The 22,538-nt window shown below is 50.5% G+C and overlaps 1 protein-coding gene and 1 long non-coding RNA gene across 2 annotated transcripts in view; one reads left to right on the top strand and one right to left on the bottom strand.

The window, feature by feature from the left end:
• The window catches only part of TRAM2 (translocation associated membrane protein 2), a 67,412-nt gene extending 52,972 nt beyond the window's left edge, over window positions 1-14,440 (bottom strand). Inside the window, exon 1 of the mRNA XM_072944813.1 lies at window positions 14,178-14,440. Within this exon, the coding sequence (XP_072800914.1) occupies window positions 14,178-14,297 (120 nt within the window). The 5' untranslated portion in view covers window positions 14,298-14,440. The remainder of the gene's footprint in view (window positions 1-14,177) is intronic.
• Window positions 14,441-14,675: 235 nt separating this feature from the next.
• On the top strand, window positions 14,676-21,934 carry LOC116284709 (uncharacterized). Its single transcript, XR_012061963.1, has 3 exons — window positions 14,676-15,080; window positions 17,154-17,390; window positions 20,409-21,934. It is a non-coding gene; the product is annotated as an uncharacterized lncRNA (long non-coding RNA).
• The last annotated feature ends 604 nt before the right edge of the window (window positions 21,935-22,538 follow it).

Below are 22,538 nucleotides of genomic sequence, written 5' to 3'. Positions count from 1 at the left end.
CAGCAGGGCTACTCATGTACTGAGATGCAAACAGCCCAGATGTCCGCCAGCTGAAGGATGGACAGAGGAGATGTGGGCGTTTGCAGGCAGTGGATTGTGACTCGGTGGTAAAAAGGAACGAGCCCTGATGCGTGCTGCAACGTGGATGAACCTTAAATACATTAGGCTAGAGTGAAAGAGGGCATCTCACACATTATGATTCTAGTTACATGAAACATCCTGGACAGGAAAATCCAGAGACAGAAAGCAGATTAGCTGCTGGGGGTGGAGGTGGGGCCGATGGGACGTGACTGCTTTGTTCATGTGGATGATGGAAATGCTGTGGAATTAGGTAATGGTGGTAGTTCCAAACCTGGTGAATGTACTAAAAACCCCACTGAACTGTACACTTTAAAATGGTGCATTTTATAACATATGAATTACATCTCCATTCAATGTGCAAAAACAGATTCTTCGAAAACTGGTTATCCATGGGTGATTCCACTTTACCACTTCTTTACTGGAAGAACACGACATGAAAACCACCAGAACGCCAAGCGCTGGGCCGGGCACTGGAGACACACAGCGAGCAAGCCCTTCTCCAGCCCAGCGTCTGGGTGCGGGGAGGGACGAGGTCACAGATCTCGGAGGCAGGGCAGGGAGGGCTGGGATGGGGACCAACTACCCTGTCTGGGCAAAGGACAGCTTTCCAGAAGAAGTGGGTCACAGCCTGAAGATCTGACCAAGTAAAAATCTAGAGTCCTAGGGGAAGAATTTGTATGAAGGGCCAGAGGTGAGAGAAACATCACGGAGGGGCTGAAAGATAATCAACAGGGAAGGGGCCCATTATCCAAACGGGCCAATCCAGGTAATTAAAAAGCCCCACGGGTATTTGGCTCCTTTCACACTATGGGCACCGTGCTGGATGCCGAGAATACAACAGGGGACCAGATCCACGCAGACACTGGCACAGCTGTTAGGACAGAACGTCTACTCTCGTGGATACGTGGTAAATAGGCCACGGCTAACTGGACTCCTTGGTTTGCGTGTGGTATTTTAAAAGGACAAGGACAATTTGTCAATATCTATCAAAAATGCAAAGGCGCTGATGCTTGGACCCAGTCATCCCACTCCAGGGAAAATATGCTACAAGATATGCCTATATCGGTACAAGATGACGTATGTAGTGAGATATTCATTGCAGCGTTGTTCATAAGAGCAAGACTGGAAACCACCCAAGTGTCCATCAAAAGAGGGCTGATTAGGTGAAGCAGAGAGACCCACACAATGGAAAATTATGCCACCTTCGACATGAATGAGGAAATTCTCTGTTTACTGACATGGAAAGATCTCTAGGCAGTTGTGTGAAAAAAGGCAAGGTGTGTAAGAAAGGAGGCCGACTACACACCAGATGTGTCTTAGGCACAGAGGTGCAGAGGATACTCAGAAAATGTGAAGCCGCCCCTTCCTCTGGGGGCTCACAGTAAGTGCAAGGAGCCAGCCTCAGCCCTACTGCCTGTGACCTTCCTAGTACAAATCTGATGGATTCCTTGTGCTCAGGAATCTTCAGTGGCTCCCTGTGACCTACGCTGAGGAGCATACCCAAACTTTCCAGCAAGGGCCTCCGTGGTCCTGCCCGCCAGCCCAGACTCATCATCCGTAAGTTCCTTCCTGAACCACCTCCCTGACTTTGGCAACACGGAGCCACTTGCCATGCCCCCCAAGACTTCTGTCCTTTACACTTACACATGTCCTCTCTCTGCCACCCACCCCCCGGCACACGGGCCTGGCCAGTGCCCCTCAGGCCTCAAGGCGCATCAAAACCTCTCCCGTTTACGGTGAACTAACTGGCCCTACCTCGGGAGGAGGGGTGATGCGCCCTCCCTGATTCTCAGGTTGTCCCTGAGCGCACAAGAGCACCAACAACACTGTCACCTCCCAGAGGACTCCTGACTCCGTGACGGCAGAGTCTTCGCCTTTTCATCTGTTGTCCTGGCCCCAAGAACAGGGCTCGGCAGAGAGCAGATCCTGGGTCTGAGTCCGGCTGAGCGAACAGACGAGAGAGACACAGAGGCGGGCGGAAAAGAGGCATGAACTCCGTGAGGGAAGCCAGGGAGAGTGTTCTGAGCAGGTAGTGCCAGTGTGATCTCGGAGGGGGGCATCAGGGGAGAAGCAAAGAGGGGGAAGAGAAGATGAGGGGCGCACAAAGCAGGAGGCATGAGAGGGGCATGTTCAGGAACCATTAGATGGTTTGCGATGAGGGGTCAGGGCAGGGGCAGGCCAAGCAAGGTGCAGACTCTGGGGGGGGGCCTTGAATGCCATGCTGAGAGGCCTGGACGTAAGGTGGGCACCATGGAAGTAAGGGAGTCCCAGGCTCAGCTCTGAGTCTGAGAACATCAGTGGTAGCTCCAGGGAAACGGGACCAGAGAGGAGGCAAGACAAGAGGCTGGGGACCAAGGGGGAACCCATTGTCACTGCACAGGTGAGAGATGCCCAGGGTCTAAGCTGAGGCCAAAGAGCAGAAGGGTGGGAGGAGACATGGAGCAACTCAGGTCAAGCCCTTGGGACTCATGCCCAGGTGTGGGGAGGCAGGGGAGCAGCGACCACGGGAGTTTCCGTTCCGACATATGATCCACTTTTTCTCCCTTGGATACCAGGTAAGCCACAGACACTGGGACTCGGGGGTTCTAATAAAATCATGGGTGATCACCAAAGGCCTCAGTAAGAAGACCCCCCCCAGGGTCCCAAGGGCAGCCGCTTGTGTACAGGGAGTGCAAGCAACTTTGTGCACCAAGCTGCCCCAGGGCCACACCTCACTTCTCTGTGCCCAGTCAACCCACCAGCCCCCCCGCCCCCCCGAAAACCCCACAAAGGACCTCCCCCCCGGCCTCCCCCTGACACCGGAACCGACCCAGCTTCCTTGGGTCAGACCACTGTACTTGTATGCAAGCCTCATTGTGGCTTATGCAGCCAAAAAAAAAAGAGAAAAAAAAAAGGCAGAAGAAAAAGATGTTCCATCTGGCTGAGACCCTGCTTTTTAAAAAATCAGAAATCCCGTTAGACGCAACACACACCGTTTTAGCAAGTCTGAAGGACACTTGGGTGATAAAGCCATGCAGAGGGCAGCAGACAGTGGCACAGGGCGACGTTCATGTTCAAGGGCAACGCCACGCCAGGGCAGCCTCGGGTTTCAGCCCAGCCGAGGCAAAGCCCTCCTCCCAGCCCCACCGCCCTGTTTGGGCACTCCTGGTCACACTGAGGGGACAGGGACAGTGGGATCTTGGGAGTCTATGAATGGGCCCCAGGAATTCAGGTGTGGGAATCCTGGGACACACTTCCCAGTTAGGGGAGGAGACTAAAACTATGTTGGGGGGTGCAATTCTCATGGGGGTCAGTGCCACAGCCTCCCACCAGACTCCTCACCTCCAAACTCAGCCTCTATGTAGTCTCCAGAGCTAATTATAGAGGACACAACTTCACGCACTGTCCTGCCCAAAGCTCTTCAAAGACTCCCCACCACCTCTAAGATAGAGTCTCAACTCCTCGGCACGACCTCCAAGGCCCTCTGTGCCCTGACCACCCCCTCTCCCCGTTCTCTTCCCTTCCCCTCTTCTCCCCACCTCCAGAACTCCCAGAGCTGAGTCCCCCACTGCTCCACTCCAGCCTCAGGCCCCCTGCACCCTTGCGACCCCTGTCCAGTGCCCTCCCACATCCTCTTCCCGGTCTTACCCAGCATCCATTCACCCCGACTCCAGACTAGGAGCCCCTCCTCCGTATTCCCGAAGCATCCCCCAGCAGACCACCACCGAGTGAGCACTGCTGGGCACCAGACACACGAGGCCAACACGGCAGCTCAGCTGACGCACTCGTCATCAAGTGATCGTCCGATCCCCCCCTGCTCTGTCTCCCTCACTAGATGGCAAGGCCACTCCCTGCCACTGGAGAAGGTGTCCTTCTCCTGTGTTCCTCACATCTAGAACAACGCCTTGCACAAAAGCACTGTTTCTTCAGTGTTTGCAGAACGTGGCAGGGGACAAGAGATCAGAACCAGCTTCGACCAGACTCACATCCGTTGGGCCACGTGAGAGCCCAGAACTTCGGTCAAGTTACCCTCGGCTACGTCTGCAAGCCAAGGTGCGTCAGTGTTCAGTGGCAATCTGATGAGGCCACAGTTATCGTGGCCAGAGTCTTGGGACCCAAGAAACTCAAGGAACAGCAGCTGAGAAGTAACTCATTGTCTTCACTCTGAGTCTCCAGAAGGACCAGAGCAGAGCAAGTCGTGTGAACAAACATGTTGGCCGACTTCCCATTTCAGACTCCAGTGTCTGCACAGAGTAGGTGTATTTTGTGATTTAAAAGAAAAAGAAAAAAAAAAAAGGAAAGTGAAACGGCCAGGTGGTTGAATAAGTGTTGAATGAAGACATTTCCCAGACTGGATGATGACAATGTCAGAAATGTTTCTCTCACATTTCTTTGGTGATAAGGTGCCCCGAATCGCACACCAACTTTGCTTTGTACCTCAAGGCTACAAAACTGTCTTGTCAGAAATCTTGGGGGCGGAATCATTCTGGAGAGTCAGATTTTCCATCTTGCTAAAGACGGAGGTATTGAAACTTCAACGTTAATCATTATGGATGGAAATCATTCTGAAGATCTCTGAGGAAACTGGACACCCTTTTTCATGAAACTCCAGGTCGTCACACGATCCAGCACTGTAATGCACTAGTCTGTCCCTGTAAAGTCCTCAGTCACATGCTGATCACGTGCTGAACGACACCAGGTATTCATGGGTTTCTTTTTTTTTTTCATTTCTTATGGCTTTTAAGTGTTTAATAATGGACAGCCCTCCTGTTTACCTACCCAGCTCCTGCTCCCAACTTATCTGATTCTTTTTCATTACAGGTTACTATAAGCTATTGAATATAGTTCCCTGTGCTATATGGTAGGACCTTGGTGTTCATCTATTTTATATATAGTAGTTTATATCTGCAAATCTGGAACTCATAATTTATCCCTCCCCCCCCGACGTATTTTGTATTAATGTTTTTAAGCCTCCCAACAACTCTAGGACATGCCATCATCCCCATTTTACTGATGAGAAGACTGAGGCTTGGAGATATTAAACAATGCCCCAAGACGACACTGCCAGGACAAGGAAAACCAGAGCTCAGAGCCGGGCCATGTGGCTCCAGGCCCACGACCTCTGCCCTACAACCCCTGCCTCTAATGGTCCCTAACAGAACCACACCACATGGACCCCTTACTGCTTATGAAGACACAGACAAAAACCACAAAACACAAGACCACAGAAAGCAATGCACAGACCAGCGCTGTCCAACAGGACTTTCTGCGATGATCAAAATGTTCCATCTCTGGCTACTGAGGACTTGACATGAAGCCAGTGAACCGGGGAACTGAACCTTTTCGTTTCATTTCATCTTAATGAACTTACATGTAAACAGGCAGAGGTGGCTCATGGCTACGTGCTGAATGGCACAGGTGAGGACTACGTCTGGGGAGTCAGAAACTGGGATATTTCAAGCATGGAGCATAGCAGGTAATTTCCACTTGGAACCAGGCTCAGAAGGCTGCAGCTAAGGGCTGATGCATCTCCTCACATCTTCTCACCCTGCATTGGTTTTCATCCACCCTCATCCTCTCGAGGCAGAAGGCCTGCCCTGTGGTTAGAGGTCCAGATGAAGTGGGACTAACAGAATGAGGCGGCCTGGCAATGCCTTAAGAACACTGCGGTGGGTGTGGGTGTGGGTCGGGGTGGTTTCGGACTCTAGGTTCACCCTACTGATCTGAAAAAAACCGGCCACAGATGAGTGGGTGTGTATACGCGATGAGTGTATCATTGAATGTGAAAATATACTCAAGCCCAGGGCCCTGGACCACCCTGGGCGCCGGTGGGATAAAAGCTGACCTGGAGGAGGAGACGCTGGCCGTTCTGCCCAGGACTGCGACCTCTTTGTGTTCTTCCCGGGTCCCCCGTCAGCCTTGGAGGGGCCACGCGGCCTCTGACTTGAAGTCACAAACCAAGGCCACGCCTCTCCCATCCCAGGCCATCCCTTTCGAACATCTGGGTTTCCTCTTTTCCCACCACCAGTTCCTCTAAGTACTGTTACACGTCAACCCCAAATTTAGGCTAGAACCTGATTTCAACTCAAATAAGAAATGAAACCGAGATGAGAAGCTGAGACCACTACCCCAGGGAGGGCAACTTTATTCAAATTAACCCTCAATCTGTGTGGCTGGGAGGAAGGCGCCTCCTTTCTGACTGGCCACTGAAGGGTTACACGCATGTCCTGGCCCTGTCTGCAAACACGCGTCAGGAAGGCATGACAGCTGACACCCCCAGGAAGCCACGGCCCCAGGCTGGAGAGGGGGCTTCATGGGCCACTCAGATACTTAGAGGCAGAGCCCCGGGGCCCGGTCCCCACCCCTCCACCCTACACCCAACCTAGGCCGTGCCTCCGGGACTCTGGAAGAAGAGCACGTGTCCACATGTCATGCCAAACCAGACACCAAACTGCAATTAAACAAATTTTAAAAATCGGCGTTCACCCATCCCTTCCCACCTCCACCTCCCTCTTCCAAACAGCAGCCGCAAAATCTCTACAGACAAGTCACTCCTGGCCCGTCGGGGTCAAAAGTTGATCCAGTACCAAGTTAGATGGCAAACTAGACATGCTCACCTCCGAAGTGCTGGGCCTGGAAAATCCAATCCTGCCCCATGTGCCAAGGAGCCCTTCTCTTCAAGAAACCGGAAGCTGGGGTGCGGGCCCCGTGACTCCGTGCGGGACTCCAGGCACTTCTGGAGGGGAGGCCTGCTTCTCCTGGGATGGCTCCCCAACTCGCCCTAGTCAGGAGCCCCCAGACTGCTCTTAACCTTTGGGAAAGGAGCTGAGAACACATCCCTGGCCCCTCCCACCCCAAAGCCACATTCCAGCTGACTCTCAACGCTCTCTTTTCCCAGATGCCAGCACTGACTGCACTGGTCCACACACAGACCAGACCGGAAACACTTGCTAACTAACCAGCAAGATTCTGGGCTTTCCTCAAAGCCAGCAGGCTGAGTAGGCCTTCTTCTCCCTCCCAAAGCCACCCAAGTCTCCGTAACGGTGGTGAGTCACTAGAAACTCTTTCTTTTTAAAATTCTCTGTGAAAACAGAAAGTAGCTACACCTTTACAATAAGGATAAGGGAACAAACTGGTTAATACTACTCTGCTCTTGCAGAATTCAGATGCTTTGTTAAGAAACCCTCCCCAAAGGCAGGACAACTGAGGCTCAGATGTCCTCGGGTGTGACTCTCGCTCCCCTCCCCCAACCGAAAAGGCACATCACAGGTCATGTTGGGGTTTGATGTTAAAAATCTTAAGAAACCATTCGGAAGAGTTCTCTGAGCCTCAATCAAGTTTCCAATCAATGAAGGCCTGCAAGTCCCAGGAATCACAGCTGTATGCACACACACAGCCTTTCTGCCTTTGGTCACTTCACTCATCTGCAAAGCTGTGACATACAAGACATCCAGGAGTGATCGCCACACCTGTCCTCTGCTGACCACCATGCTTGGGGTGTTAGCATGTTAGGTGTTACTTCTCTCTATAAAGAGTTTATCAGCTTTAAGCTACCATACTGTGACCTCCTTGAAAGACAGGGACCCCCACCTTAGTCAGCTGCATTCCCAGAACTCAACACAGGCACACGGCAGGCACTCAGTCAATAAACAGCTGCCCAATACATGAAGGCAGCCCACTTCGGAAGGATGTATCCGTTTCAAGGCTTCTGCACACACGGTGGGATTCAAAGGGAGCACCAGATGCGCCCGTGGGCAGGTGTGTGGAAAATGCACTGGACTTGAGTCAGAAGATGTGGGTTTAAGCCCCAAGGGCGTCAGAAATTCACTCTACTGTCCTGGGTGAACCGCCCCCACCAGCCTCTGGGGTCTTATTTTCCTCTTCTATCAAGAGTAAATGACGTCTAGGTTTCCCGTTAGCCCTTAAACTTGTCAAATGTGAAGAAAAGATGTGTCCTTGAGCTCTGGCCACAGTATTAACTTGATGATAAGGCCAATGAAAACATAACGGCCAGAGGCAGCTGTTCTCACACAGACGGGGGCTAAGAGCAGGCAGGAGCTGTAATAGGAGGTAGAGCCTCTGCCTGCCCGCCCATGGTCATGCGTGATGCACACACATCTGGGTCATCTCCGGAGCCTCTTTTGGGGGATGCAGATTTCAACGACTGTTCCAGGCAGAAAAGCCTCTAAGTGGAACAAGGACCCTGCAGACGTTACTTCCAGGTAATAAACAGATTCCACTTAGACAAAGAAAAACAAAGCGGCCTGTGGCTACATTCCTAGCTGCCCCACTGGTGGAAGCATCGCGGCTGAGCTCTAAATGTGAACCAGGCGTTGCTGACTTCTCCTTCTGGCTCCGACTCTAGCGTGGAACGGATGGTCCTTGGCCAAGCCTCTCCTCTGGAAGCCAGGCTCTGGAGGGGTGTGACAACCCCCATAAACCATCCAGATTACAGGGTGAGGCTAGTAAATCGTTTCGCAGATGGAGAGTGCTGCCAACCCCTCGAGACAGATCGGGGGGGAGCCGTCGAGAGGCAACGTGGCTCAGGCAGAGAGCCCCAGAGCAGTGCCTCGCCAGCCCCACGCACCCCCAAATTCCCTCCGTGGGCCTCTGAACCCGGCTCGAGATCGGGCTCACCGGGGAAACCTGTGTGCACCTACAATGTTCAGCAGACCCACTTGCAAAGCTTTTTAAACCACACAGTCGACGTGCAACATTAACCAGCTGTGACCAAGCTGGGCTGTGTTTCCTTCTACTCTGGGCCCTTGAGACCGGAGGTAAGGCAAAGCCACAGACTGTGGATGAGATAGAGGTCTGGCTGTGTCGGGAGCGACGGTAGCAGTGTTACTGTTTTCTTTTCCTTTTTTTTTTTTTTTTGGCCCCCTTTTCTTTAACCATTAGGTACCAGCGGACACCAGATACCCAGCACTGGATGAAAAGGTTACTATAGTATCATGGAAGTTTCCCACCAAAGCCTGCTAATAGCACTCTGGCTGATTAGAAAGCACTTCTGTAGTTTGGGAACTCTAATCCGCTCTTATCAACTCTCTGGCTTAGGCATTTATCAGGGTGGGAATGGGAGCTACAGCAGCCACGCCACAGAGTGATTTCTGGGGCCCCTGCCCACGATGAAACCGATCAAAAAGGAGCCCATGCCTGCCGGAGTGAGGTTTTCTCCATAGCAACATATGCTATTCTGCAAACAGGCGGGGAGACGGCGCTCTGTTGTGCCCGGGTAGGGAAGTGCCCCCGAGAAACAGTGACCGAGGGTTCATACAACAGAGGGAGTGAGAGAAAAGTGGCACCGATGTAGCTGGCAGGGCCCTCCACACAGCTGACAGCTCTGAGACCCTCCCCCCAGCACCCTGGCCCGAGTTCTAATAAGATGGGCAGGGGGAAGAGGCACCCGGTGTCGAGTGATCGCCCACTTTGGAGCAGACGGCTGGCACTGGAGAATGTGGGGGCCAGTCTCATGGAAAAACGGGTCATATCTAAAACGAAATTCGAGCCAGTCTGATGGTGGAAGGTGTGCTCACACACCCAACAATGACGCCAATAACAGTGGCCCCCAGTGTGGGTGCCGGGACCATCCATTCCGTACCCGCGTGCCAGGCCCAGCACGGGGCATTTGTACATTCACCCTGCATTGAGGGTTAAAACTCACTTGCTGATCAGCGTCACCTTTCTGGATATCACATTTTTGCCAAGGGAAGAAACAGGGGTCAACGAGGTGCCCCTGCATCCCACAGGACAGGGGTGCTCTTGAGGCTGGACCAGGAGGAACACCAGCTCCCAATCTCTGCTCTGTTGCTCCGGTCACTGAAAAGCGGGTAGAAATCCAACCACAGAACAAGGGCACCCACGAGAGCAAGTGGCCCTTCTCAGCTTCCCCTGACTCATGGCTCTAGAACGCAGTGGATGGGCCATGTCAGAGGCTGGAGAGGAAGACGCAAGCCAAGAACTCTAAAAGCTGGCGGAGCAACGTCTCCAGAACCGTTAGGAGTCAGTCAAAGAAAGATGACATATGTCCATGGACGTACGTCCAGGCCACTTACATGGCTCTCTGGAGTGTAACCCAATGTACACACAATGTAACCCTGGAGCAGGACCTACGGGGCAGGACCAGCAGCCTCACTTCAGGGTGTGATGCCCACAGGTACATCTGGGAGGATGTGGGCTGGTGCCATGGGCGCAATCTATGTTCTCTCAGGCTGTGACACATCGGGCTCCCACTGTATACGCTGCACAAACATCACCCTGACAAGTCGACTGTGGTGTCAGCGATGGGGAGGAAGGAAGTTCCTGAAGGAAAGGTAACTCGACCACATTGCCTCCAAAACAGCTGATTAAAAAGCAAAACTCAGCCACTGCCCCCCCAAATTCTCTGGGTCCTAAATTCTTAAAAAGTCATGTACCAAACAAGAAACCCAAACTCCAAATGATGGGGCCCAGAATTTTTGAGCCATTTCCGTGCTGCAGAGCCAGCCGCATCTGCAAATGAGCTTTTGCCATGAAAAAAAAAAGTTTCTGTCCCGAAATGACATTTTGGAGGGGACGGACAAGCGGCTTCCTCTCCGCTGGACGTGCTCCCCCCCGCCTTGTTCTCATTCTCCGTTCACTAATGAGAGCCTTTTCCTCTCTCTTCCCCTGCCTGTTTCGGTTTGAAACGTGGCACCAAATGAACAGGACACTGGAAAGGGAAGGGAGAGGGGAGGGGAGGCGCCTTTCCAATCTGACACACGCCCCACGGCTGCCCACACCCTGAAGGCCACTCTGGCTGGGCTCCCCCTAAGATAGGGCCAAAGGACCCAAGTGTGGAGGAGAAACCCCTCCTCTTCCACCTCTCACCAGCGCAGTCAACAAAGAGAAAGCTGGAAGCAAAGGAGAGGGGGGGAATAAAGCTCCACATTCCTGACATTTTTCAGCCAAGTGCTGTGGCCGGCAGCACAGAACATCTCTATTCCAAATAGCCTGCAGGACAGATGGAAAGAAAACCTGGACACAGGGAGAACCTGCCCCCGGGGCACTGAAACAGGCACAGGAATCTCAGGCTAGTTCAAAACTGAACCAAAAGGAGGCAGGAGGGGAACCCTTGCATACGTGTTCCCCAAAGGAAGTGATCCCCAGGGAAGGAACTCATCACCCCTCTCCCCAGGGGACAGAACTGACGTTCTGGGCTCCCTTGCCAGGCAACAAAAGCCCTTCTGAATGCTGGCGAGCTGACTAGTGAGCTGGGGAAGGGGCAAGGCAGGGGGAGATGGAGGCCTGTGAGGATGCCAGGGCCGGGGCTGTCTGGGGTCGGGGGAGAGGGGCCCAGCTCACTGGCAGAGGCTGGGCAGGGGACCCCAGAAGGACGAGTGGCCAGGGAGTCGCTCTGTGGGAAGAATCATAATTGAGTTTTCCTGATCCAGCTTCTGAATGAAGGCATCCTAGCCTGGCCCAAATTACAAACCCGGGAGCCTGCGGTCCGCTCTCTCTGTCTCCCCCTCCGCTTCCGAGCTCCTCCGTCCTTGCTTCTATGAAAAGGCCTGTTGTGTTAAGCTGCCCCCCACCCACCATGCCAGACGTATCCCTACCTACACACACATACACACCACACCCCAGGGGGAACCCAGATGACCCCGAGAAACAGCTAGTGAGTTCCTTGCTGGTTTACCCCAACGGTGAGGATGCCCACACATGTTTCCCTAAAAGTAACAGAGCTGTTTCCACTCTCACCTGGGAGGGAGAGCAGAGTTCCAGAAATCTGAGTCTCCCTCTTCCGGATACCTATCTCAGTTGACAGGTAGACCATGAGAACCTACTATGTGCCTAGCACCGCAGAACACACGTGCTTCATAAGCGGGGCTTGGGGCCAGCCCTCCTGCTCCCAGAGCAGCTCACACCGATGCACAAGGCACCTCCAGTGCACCTTTACGAGGAGACAACCTGTCCTGAATGCCCAGACACCCCCACAGCTAAGGTTCTATGGGAAGGGGTGGTGGGAAGGGGGGCCCGACAGGCATTTCAGCCATAGCCCTGCCCACACTCCCCAGTCCAATCTCAAGCGGGGGAGGAGGGCAGGGCAGTTTATTTCGCTGTTTTTTTCTCACCCTAGGCCTTCCTCTTCTGTCTTGGACTGGGCGTGAGGGCTCCTAGTACTTCTCACCTCCCAGAGACGGCCGGGATTAACACATAGGACTTTCCACCAGACCAGAGGTGGCAAGGGAAGGAGGTACCGTGCTCCAATACGAGGCAGCTCTTTTGGAGAGCCACTGTCCTCAAGGAGCGACAGAAACGCTGCAGAGAGACCCACCAGGCTACCGAGAGACTTCGCTGGCTGCAGAGCACGTGGATAAGAGGTCTACAGCTGTCACAGGTTTCTTTCCAACTGCACCATCCAAGACTGGTGACAAGACACTGGGAGGCCTTTCAGAAGGGAGAACAGCAAGGAGATACTGAGGGTATTGGCTGGACCAAATTATCTCCTATTCTGCTAAACTATTACTCCAATAACAATAACAGAGCTTCGGGGCAAGCCACTTGCTTTCACATGGGTAAAATCCACCTGGCTTTTGCTGCTTACGTGATCTCAGTGAAACCTTATAGTAACCCAGTGAGGAAGACAGGTTTTACGAATCCTCTTTAATGATGGGGAAACAGAGGCTGCAGTCAGTTTCTTATTTTGTCAGACTAGTGACAGAGCAGGGACTGACACACAGGGGGGACCCTGGCTTGCCAAAACCCTGACCAATACACCCACAAGAGCCATGGGGGTGGGAGGAAGGAGTCATGCAGTGCTACTAAAAGCAGGCCTGCAGACCCCAGTCCTCGTCTCCGGGTTACTTCCCACAGACCCCCGAAGCCCAGCCAAGGGCACGTGCACCACTCCAAGTCTGAATCGACCACCGCAAGAATGTCCCCAGCTTGAAGGCAGCTTCACTGGCCAAGCAGGGCCCTTGTCATCCTTAGAAAAGAGACAGGGAACTCAGAAACAGAGGGACATGGAAGAGGAAATTAGCCACACCAGGAATCCTCCATCTCCAAGGCAGTTTATAGATGGTTACAGCTTCCTAACCCATTTCTGAGAAGACAGATAAGCAACCCAGCCCAGAATTAAGGACAAGGCACTACTGGAGGAGACCACAGTGACAGTGATGGACTGTCACTCACGTATCGGACCCTTGACACATGGCAAGCTCTATACTCAGCTTTTGCCAGTTCTCCCCACTTTTGAATATCAGATTTTCTCTCTCTGTGAGTAGGGAGTTCTTCCCAGGCCCCCCTAGATTCTGACCCCATTTGGACTTCCTAAAACTTCCTGTTCTATGAGGCCTGCCCCAGCTGTCCCAAGCAGGAACCCATCCTCTCTCCTGACCCCCACAGAACTATGAGAAAATCACCTTTCCCCTAAAAGAAGAGCTATCCCTGGCCCTCGCCTTCCTCCTAGAACGAGGAGGAGCTCTGAGTCCACCACAGATGGATGTAAAGGAACGGTCCACAGGGTGAGACAGGGCACACGAAACCGGCCTTTGGGGCAAGAGCAAAAAAGGGTGAAGGGGGGGTTGGCAGGAGGACGACAGAAGGGCACTGCCCGGACGGAGCCAGGGCCACACGTGAACACCCCGAGCACAGCCCAGAGTTGAGGATGCAAAAGACCCCCAAAATCAGATGAGAGGTGGGAAAGGGCCAGGGTCCCTCCCACTGGAAAAGCCCAGAGGAGCTAGCAACCACGGCTTGAAGGGGAGTTGTGCAATGCCTGCGGGTCTGGGAGTCTCCGGGCTCGGCTCCCGGACACCAGAAAGGAAACCCCGCCGGGCGGGCCAGGGTGGCAGGGCTGCGGTTGGTTCCAGGCCAGGCTTGGGATTCGGGGCTGCAGAGAGAGCTGCAGGATACAGTGGGCGCCCAAAGGGGCGGCAGAGCAGGGCGGGCGGGCACGTCGCGGAGCTGGCGGTGGTGTCTGGGCTGCCTAGGAGGCCAAGGGGCGCCCAGCGCACAAAGCCGCGGGTGCGGGGGACCGACACGGCGGCCGGGCGCCCCGGCGCAGACGTGGGCCCGGGAACCCGCAGAGGACCCCCGGGCGGCGCGCGCGAGGGGCACTCCCCGCCTCAGGGTCGCTCCCCGCCCGAGTCGCTCACCTCGAACATAAGCCCGATGAGGACGCAGAGCACCAGGCAGAAGCCGATGTCCGCATGGTTGTGGATGACGAACTCCTGGCTGAAGAGCGGGTAACTTTTCGTCCTTCGGCGGAAAGCCATGGCAGCGGGCGCGCACGGCCGGCGGGGCCCGCACCCGGCGCTCACGAGCCGCCGCGCAAACTTCTCCAGCCCCGGCCCGCTCCTCCCGCCGGCCCGCCGCCCGCTCGCCCTCCCGCTGCCGGCCCAGCGCCCAACTTCTGGGGCCCGCCCCCTTCCTCCGCCCGCCCCCGCCCCGCCGCCCGGAACCGCCCCCGGCGCAGCCCCCTTGCGGGCCGCGGCCCGCACTCACTCAGCGCGCCGGGCTCGCTTTGGCCCCGCCCCCCGCGCGCTTAACCCTCTCGCCGCCAGGGACGCGTGGGGGACGGGGACGGGGACGGGGACGGGGATGGGGACGGGGACGGGGATGGGGACGGGGATAGGGACGGGGACGGGGCGGGGGCGGTGCGCGCGGCCCAGTCCCCCTACCCCCGCGCCCGCGGCCCGCCGCGTTCTCGGAGCTGCGGCACCACCGCCCCCAGCGCCTGGAGAGCCGGCGGTGGGCCGCGCGGACGCCCGGCCCTGCCCGGACAGGAAGTGGGCCCGGGTTTCCCACTCCTCGGCGCCCGCTCCTTCCTCCGCGGGAAGGGCAGGGCCGCGGAGGCCGCGCGGGCCGGCCGAGGAACGGGCGGCGCGGCCAGATGCTCCCGGCAAGTGCGGGCTGTGGCCCTGGGGGGCTGAGAGCCGCGCAGTTTCCGTGCGGGGAGCGAAGCCGCAGGCCGGCCTCCTCTCTGGCCACCGCACCCTGCACGGATGGTAATGAATGGACGGTTAACCAAGTATTCATTGAGAGCTAGAGAGAAACAGGTAGGGCTCAGATTGCTGGGAATACACAGCAAACAAACAGAAAAATCCTGCCCTTGCGGAGCCTGCTTTCCAATGGGGGGAGTGGGAAGATGGGTGCAGTTTTACGCTTTTAATTTTTGAGAGCTTTGTGCTACTATAAATCAGTTTTACACGTTTTATTCAAAGTCTGCCTTCAGTATTAATTGCTCTGAAAAAGAGGAAGAATAAACACTGAAGAAGGAAAGAAAAAACTTTCTCGTTGAAAGTTTCTGTTTAATATTAAGTTTTAAAAATACTCCTGGGAAGGACAAAAGCTATTTTTAATAAATTAATTTATATTGGCAAATATTGGATTTATTCCTACCAGTAATGACGGAGTCAACTAATCACTTCCCAGATGTACAAAAATACAAAATGAGCAAAGAACTATTTAATTCCTATTCCCTTTTTTTCATTAGGTCCACAGCTATTTCACTTCTATGTAAATACGATTTGTTAGAAATGGCCCAGCGTATGAAATGCGATTGAGTCTGGACTTATCTGGAGTTTCCAGATAAATTTTCCAGCTTAAGTTTTTTGACTCTCCAGTATTTAGTCTTTGGTTTTTAATTACTTTATCTAACTTACAGAAATGAGAAAGTAATGCCTATATTGGACTAAACCTAATTTGACTTCAAGACTGACCTTTCTTATAGTTGGACCTTAGTCTTGTGAGGAATACAAAGATCAAGAACTTTGGAACATCTCAATTTTCCTTCTTTGAAAAGGTGTTCAAATTTTCAAACTGCAGCCCCATGGATTAGGTTGAACCCAATGAAATTCATCTCTTTATTGGTCAAAATGAGAATACTAGCATTTCAGGTGGTTCTACCTAATAGTTACCTCGTGTTTCCACCTGACAATTTGTAGAGCATGTGCTGGTGGGAATTTCTTGTAGAAGGTAGGATGTTGCCAACCTCTTAACATTAAGTGTTTAGGTGGGAAGTCCTGGGCGTTAGTTAGTTACTATAACCTCCACATTTGTAAATAGGAAACCTGAAGTAAAGAGGATGAATTAAACAGGGCTAAGTACCTGACACCATGCTAGTTGCCGAAGAGAGAAACATAGGACAATTTCCTGCGGTGGTTTTAAAATACATACTCAAGTCAGCATGGAGATTCCCTAAAAAACTAAAAATAGTGATCCAGCAATCCCACTCTTGAGCAAATAACCTGAGAAAACTGTAAGTCAAAAAACCTGCACTCCAATGTTCATAGCAGCACTATTTACAATAGCCAAGACATGGAAACAACCTAAATGTCCATCAACAGATGACTGGATAAAGAAGATGTGTGTGTATATATATACACACACATACATACACATATACACACACACACATACACATACATATGTACATACACACACACACACATATGCACAATGGAGCATTACTCAACCATTAAAAAGAATGAAATAATGCCATTTGCAGCAACATGGATGGACCTAGAGATTATCATATTAAGTGAAGTAAGTCAGACAGAGAAAGACAAATATCCTATGATATCACTTATATATGGAATCGAAAAAAAAGACAAATTTTATTTACAAACCAGAAATAGACTCTTGAACATAAAAAACAAACTATGGTTACCAAAGGGGAAAGTCAGGGAGGGATACATTGGGAGTTTGGGATTGACAGATGCACACCACTATATATAAAATAGATAAACAACAAGAACCTACTGTATAGCTCAGGGAACTATATTCAATTTCTTATAATAAGCTATAATAGAAAAGAATCTGAAAATATATGTGTGTATATATATATGTTATGTATATAACTGAATCACTTTGTTGTACACCTGAAACTAACATTGTAAATCAACTATATTTCAATAAAAAATAAAAGTTTTTAAAATTAAAATTTAAAAAATCCTCAAGTTCTTTGACATTCCTCCCTTCAAGAGGTAGTGATTAATCCTCTTCTCCTCCTTGAGTGTGGGCTGGATTTAGTGGCTCACTTCTAACAAATAGAATATGGCATAAGGGATGGTATGTAACTTCCAAGGAGAGGTCCTAAAAGATATTTTGCTTTTCTCCTTTCTCTCTAGTCTTGGCTTTCTTGCTCTGGGGGAAGTGGGCTGCCATGTTGTGAGGATATTCAAGCAGCTTTACGGAGAGGTCCAAGCCAGGACCTCCTACCAACTGCCAGCACCAACTTGCCAGGCTTCTCTGTGAGCCATCTTGGAAGCAGATCCTCCAGCCCTGGTCAAGCCTTCAGAGGACCACAGCCCCAGCTGACCTCTTGACTGCAAGCTCATGAGAGACCCCTGACCAGAGCCAGCCAGGTAAGCCACTCTCAAATCCCTGACACCCAGCAAGTGTGAGATAATAAATGTCTGCTGTTTTGAGTCATTGAATCTTCTTGTTACTTGTTATGCACCAAGAGATAAACAATAACCCAGCTGGAGCTTACACTCTGTTAGAAGACACAGAAGCATCATCACAATTCAGTGTGATTACGGTGACTCTAAGAACAACTTGAAATATATATCCTATGAGTGCAAAGAAAAGGTAAGGGGTATAGGGAAAATGACATTTGGGCTGGACCTTTATCTAGTAGGATTTTACTAACAGAGAATGCAGAAGACGGAGGCAGATAAATGTTGGAGAGTTAAGATGGAGCTGGATTGTAATGGGTTTCAAATGCTATGATAATGAATTGTGACTTTCCATGTATACGTGTATCAAATCATCATAAGTAGCTTACAATTCTACTTGTCAATTATACCTCAATAAAGCTGAAAAAAATTTTAAAAAACAATTGTGACTTTATTCTGCAAACAATGGGAAGTTTTTATGCATGATCAAATCTGTCTTTAGAGAGAGAACCATCAGGAATATGAAAGGTCATTTTAATTGAAAAAGTGTGTCAGGAAGACCAGTTGACAGACTATTATAACAGCTCAGTTAAAAAAAACCCAAAGCACTTCTCAAAGCATCGAGATAATAAGAATAAAAGAGAGGTGAATTATTTCAGGAATATTTCAAGGGTTAATTAATGGGATTTGGTGACTGCTTTCATATATAATGTATAGGAGTTGGAGGAGTCAAAACTTTAAGCAACAAGGACATAAATGATGGTGGATCCGTTTAAAAACTATGTATGGACATCACTTAGATGTGAAATCTAAAAAAATGACACAGATGAACTTATTTACAAAACAGAAACAGACTCACAGATATAGAAAACAAACTTAAGGTTACTGGAGAGAAAATGGGGGTGGAGGGAAAAATTGGGAATTCGAGATTTGCAGATACTAGCTACTATATATATAAAATAGATAAACAATAAGGTGCTATTGTATAGCACAGGGAGGTGTACTCAATAGCTTGTAATAACCTATAATGAAAAAGACAATATATGTACTAACACAATATTGTAAGTCAACTATACTTCAATTTTTAAAAAGTGTACATGGAACAACAGAGGAAGAGCAGGCGTGGGAGAGAAGCTGGCCTCAGCTTTGCACAAGCGCGGTCTGAGGAGTCTTGGGACGTCCAAACCAGCTCTTTGACAGCTCGGTCAGAAATAGCTGGATTGGATTTAGGAAATGAAAGCCAGAATTAAAGGTATTTAGGATGGTGGGTACAGCTCAGTAGTAGAGCACATGCTTAGCATGCATGAGTCCTGGTTCTATTCCCAGTACCTCTATTAAAAAAAAAAAAAAACCCCCAAAAAAAAAAAGTATCTGTGGTTCATCTCCAAGGGGACTGTTGAAGCCATGAGGTTATCTCAGGGTTCCCTGGGGAGTGTGCTGAGTGGGAAGAAGCGCGGGTTCAGCAGAATCCTAGGGCTCCCCAGCCCTGAGAAGGCAGGAGGAGGAAGAAGAAAGGGCGGGCAGAGGAAGCTGGAACACAAGCATCTCACCAGGGCAGGTTGCCCCAGGCAGGATGAGAAGGAGCCCCGGGAGCCCCTGGGTGCAGGCAATACCTTAATCGGACATTGGAGTGCGCTTAACTAACAGTGGGTAGAAGCTGAGGAAAGGAGGTGAGAAAGTAATCTATTCTTGTTTTGTTTTGTTTTATTTTGTTATTTGGGGGGGCAGGGAGAGGTAATTAGGTTTATTTATTTTTAATGGAGGTACTGGGGATTGAACCCAGGACCTCGGGCATGCTAAGCACACACTCTACCACTGAGCTCTACCCTCCCCACGTAATCTATTCTTTTTACGAAGTCTGGTGAGAAAACGGAAAATGGATGGTGTCTTGGGAGATATAGAGGACCTAAGGGAGGATCTTTTCATATTTTTTGAGATCAGAGAATGTTTAGAGACAGAGAAGATAGACTCAGGAGGGAGAGAGGGAAATACTGAAAATACTAGAAATATAAGAGACCACTGATGAAACCAGGGAGGAGGCGTGAGGGTTGCTCTGACAACAGGAGGAAGAAGGGAAGCCCCTCTGAGGCAGGGGCCACTACCTGAAATTGGTGAATACACAGCTGCGTCTGGAGGTGGAGGAGATAATAACCTCTCGCGTTTAGACTGTGCTGTGCAGTTGCCCTGTGATGGAGGCAAGACAGTGATTACCAGCTCCTTCTTGTCGCTCTTCTGAGACACATGAGTGACCAAGGGCCGCATAATTAGCAGGTAGCTGAAACAGGACTCAGACCAGAGGTCAGCACAGGGTCCTCTCTGGAGCCTCCCTGGCTTCCTAGAGCATGACACTGATCAGGTAAGCACCATCTGTCTCTCTCCACCAGTCCCATTGTGGCAGCTGAGAATTCTGCAACATCACCTCTTAACTAAATCGGAGTAGCCCCTCCTTCCAGAACAGAACCTCTGGTTTGCATGCTCTGTGTCTTTATTCCCCTCACAAGGCCCTTCCTTGCTCCATGTCCCTTTGCCTAAAAGGTAGCCACCCTTCAAGATAAAGAGCATGCCTCTCCCTTCACAAAGCTGTCTTCAGGGCACTAGGCTGGGGGCATCACACACACCTCTCAGGGAGCAGCGAGTCCTCCTGCGACCAGTGTATTTGCCTATGAGTTTTACACCTGCTTTGGATGGTGTCCCCTTTCAGGACAGGAATCTAGCCATTCGCTCTCCTATTCCAACAGCACCAAAACCAAGAATCCCACATGGTGTGTTCTCATCAAGTGTTGGTTGAATGAATAAATGATTGAAGGAGAGATGTTATTGCCATGGCTGGTATAAATGTGACCACTGTCACCAACAAATGGAAAATGTCTGTTCTCACATAACAAGAAGTCCTGAGTTAGTTCCTTCCCAGGGGTAAGTGAGTCATCAAAACCTGGAGTCTAACTGTCCTCCCATTTTGCCATTATGTGTTTGCTTTTGTCTCAGACTTGTCCCTCATGATTATAAAGTGGCTGCAACAGCTCCAGGCATTCAACAACAAGACCCAAAATTCAGAAGGAAAGAAGGAAAGGGGCATTTTGAAGAGTGAAAAAAATGTTCCCGGAAACCCCAGACCTCCCCCTCGTGCCTCGTTGGCCAGAACTGCATCACACGGCCCTTTGTGAACCAGTCGTTAGCAACGTGAGTGGAACTGACATGACTGGATGACCAACACCAGGAAGATTTCCCGCCTCTTTTGAAGATCCTGACTACCCATGGCAATTGGTACCAATAGAATCAGTGGGGAGCAGGCATCCAGAAGCGTCTGCACTGTAACTTTTGTCAGAGCTTCTCATTCTATATATTTTTGCCTCTTTACCTGACAGGATACCTAGCCGTCTTGCCCAAAACAAATCTTGCTTTCTGGTTTCTGTACAGTAGATAAATGAACTCTGCAAATGTCACACACATACCAGTCACTGTTGAGGTGTCCAACTGAAGGATCTCCAGCCTGACAAAGTGGAGCATTTTGTGCTCTGACAGTCCAGCATCTTATATCAGGCTCCATACCACCTTCTGCCAAGAATGAGCCATCAGATCTTCTTGCTTCGGCTACGCTACCAGTTCACTGGAATCAGTGGTGTACCAAGGTCAGGGTGGTGGGAGCAGCCAGCCCTGGGGGCAGGCACAAAGGGGTTGCATGATCTATAAAGAATTTTAAAACAATGATAAACCTCTAAAGGCAATGTGGTGTCCTGGGTTGAACCCTGGAACAGAAAAAGGACGTTAGTGAAAACATCGCTGAAATCCAAACAAAGTCTGTAGTTGGGTTAATAGTACTGTACCAGTGTTAATTTCTGTGTTTTGAAAAAATGTGCCATGGTTATATAAGCTGGGTGAAAGGTTTGTGAGGACTGTCTGTAATACTTTTGCAACTCTCCTGTAAGTCTAAAACTGTTTCAAAATTTAAAAAAAAAATTTTAATGACAAACATGATTAAAAAGTGGTATGTTTTTAAATTATCACCAGGGCAATTCTAAGCGATATTAGAGGTAAAAATACTCCTCCTCCCCCAGACCTTTTGGTTTAAGTTCTAAACAAGTGTTGTCATTGCTGTTGAGTTTTAATAATATATGTAAGTTTCAACTTGGCACATTCTTATTATTTATCTTTCAAGAAACATTGCATCCTATGTGGACGTTAACCTCGTAAGTCTCATGTGTATGGTCGACCCCTCGTATATGGGTTCTCAGATGCACACATTTGTTTTGAATAAGTTCATACCCAATTGGAATTACCCCAGCTTGTTTCCAGCCCGGACAGCTTGTTTCCAGGTCCCCGGCCCTCCGGTTTGACAGAAGCTGGTGTTTGAAACCGCAAATCAGAAACAAACAGTGACAACGCAGCAATTTTATAGATGAAGAAACAGAACTTGGCGCTTTAATTCTGTCGTTCTGTGTGAGCACGTGCAGCTCTTACTTGTGTTCAGCGTTTCAAACAGTGACACGAAGTACCAAGTGCTATTACTATTATTTGTCTCATGTCATGTGTCGTGATTATTTCTGGATTTTTTTTTTTTCAAGTAGAAGAGCAGGATGTTAAAAATAATCGGCCCCGGAGGGGAAAGTATAGCTCAAGTGGTAGAGCGCATGCTTAGCATGCACAAGGTCCTGGGTTCAATCCCCAGTGCCTCCTCTAAAAATAAATAAATAAACCTAAGGCCCTCCCTCCACAAAAAAAAGTGAAATTAAAATAAGAAATAATAACCAGCTCCAGTTATTTAAACATGCTAAATACAGATAAGAGCGAGTGGAATTAAGATTCCAGGTGTTAGAAACTAGCTCAAAGATCCTCCCTGCTCCTTTCAGAGACAGAGAGGAAGGCCCGTGAACTGGAGGCAGTTCGTAAGAATTTGGTGATTCAGGGTGAGGATGAGGCCTCCCTCCTGGCCCAGCGCTCCCAGTGCTGTCTGCCTGCAGCCCATGCTCCTTCTCCTTTGCCTGACAGACAATAAGTCAGGTCAGCGAGTGACTCAGTGGCAGAGTAAGACATGGGAACCAGGGCTCCTGACAGCTCAGGGCTCTCACCACTGCCCCTGTTTCCCCTTTCCAGGTCTTATTCAGCCGGAGACAGGCT

Source organism: Vicugna pacos, chromosome 20 (assembly GCF_048564905.1).
Source record: "Vicugna pacos chromosome 20, VicPac4, whole genome shotgun sequence".
Lineage (NCBI taxonomy): Eukaryota > Metazoa > Chordata > Mammalia > Artiodactyla > Camelidae > Vicugna > Vicugna pacos.
This window is presented reverse-complemented; position numbering and strand designations above follow the sequence as displayed.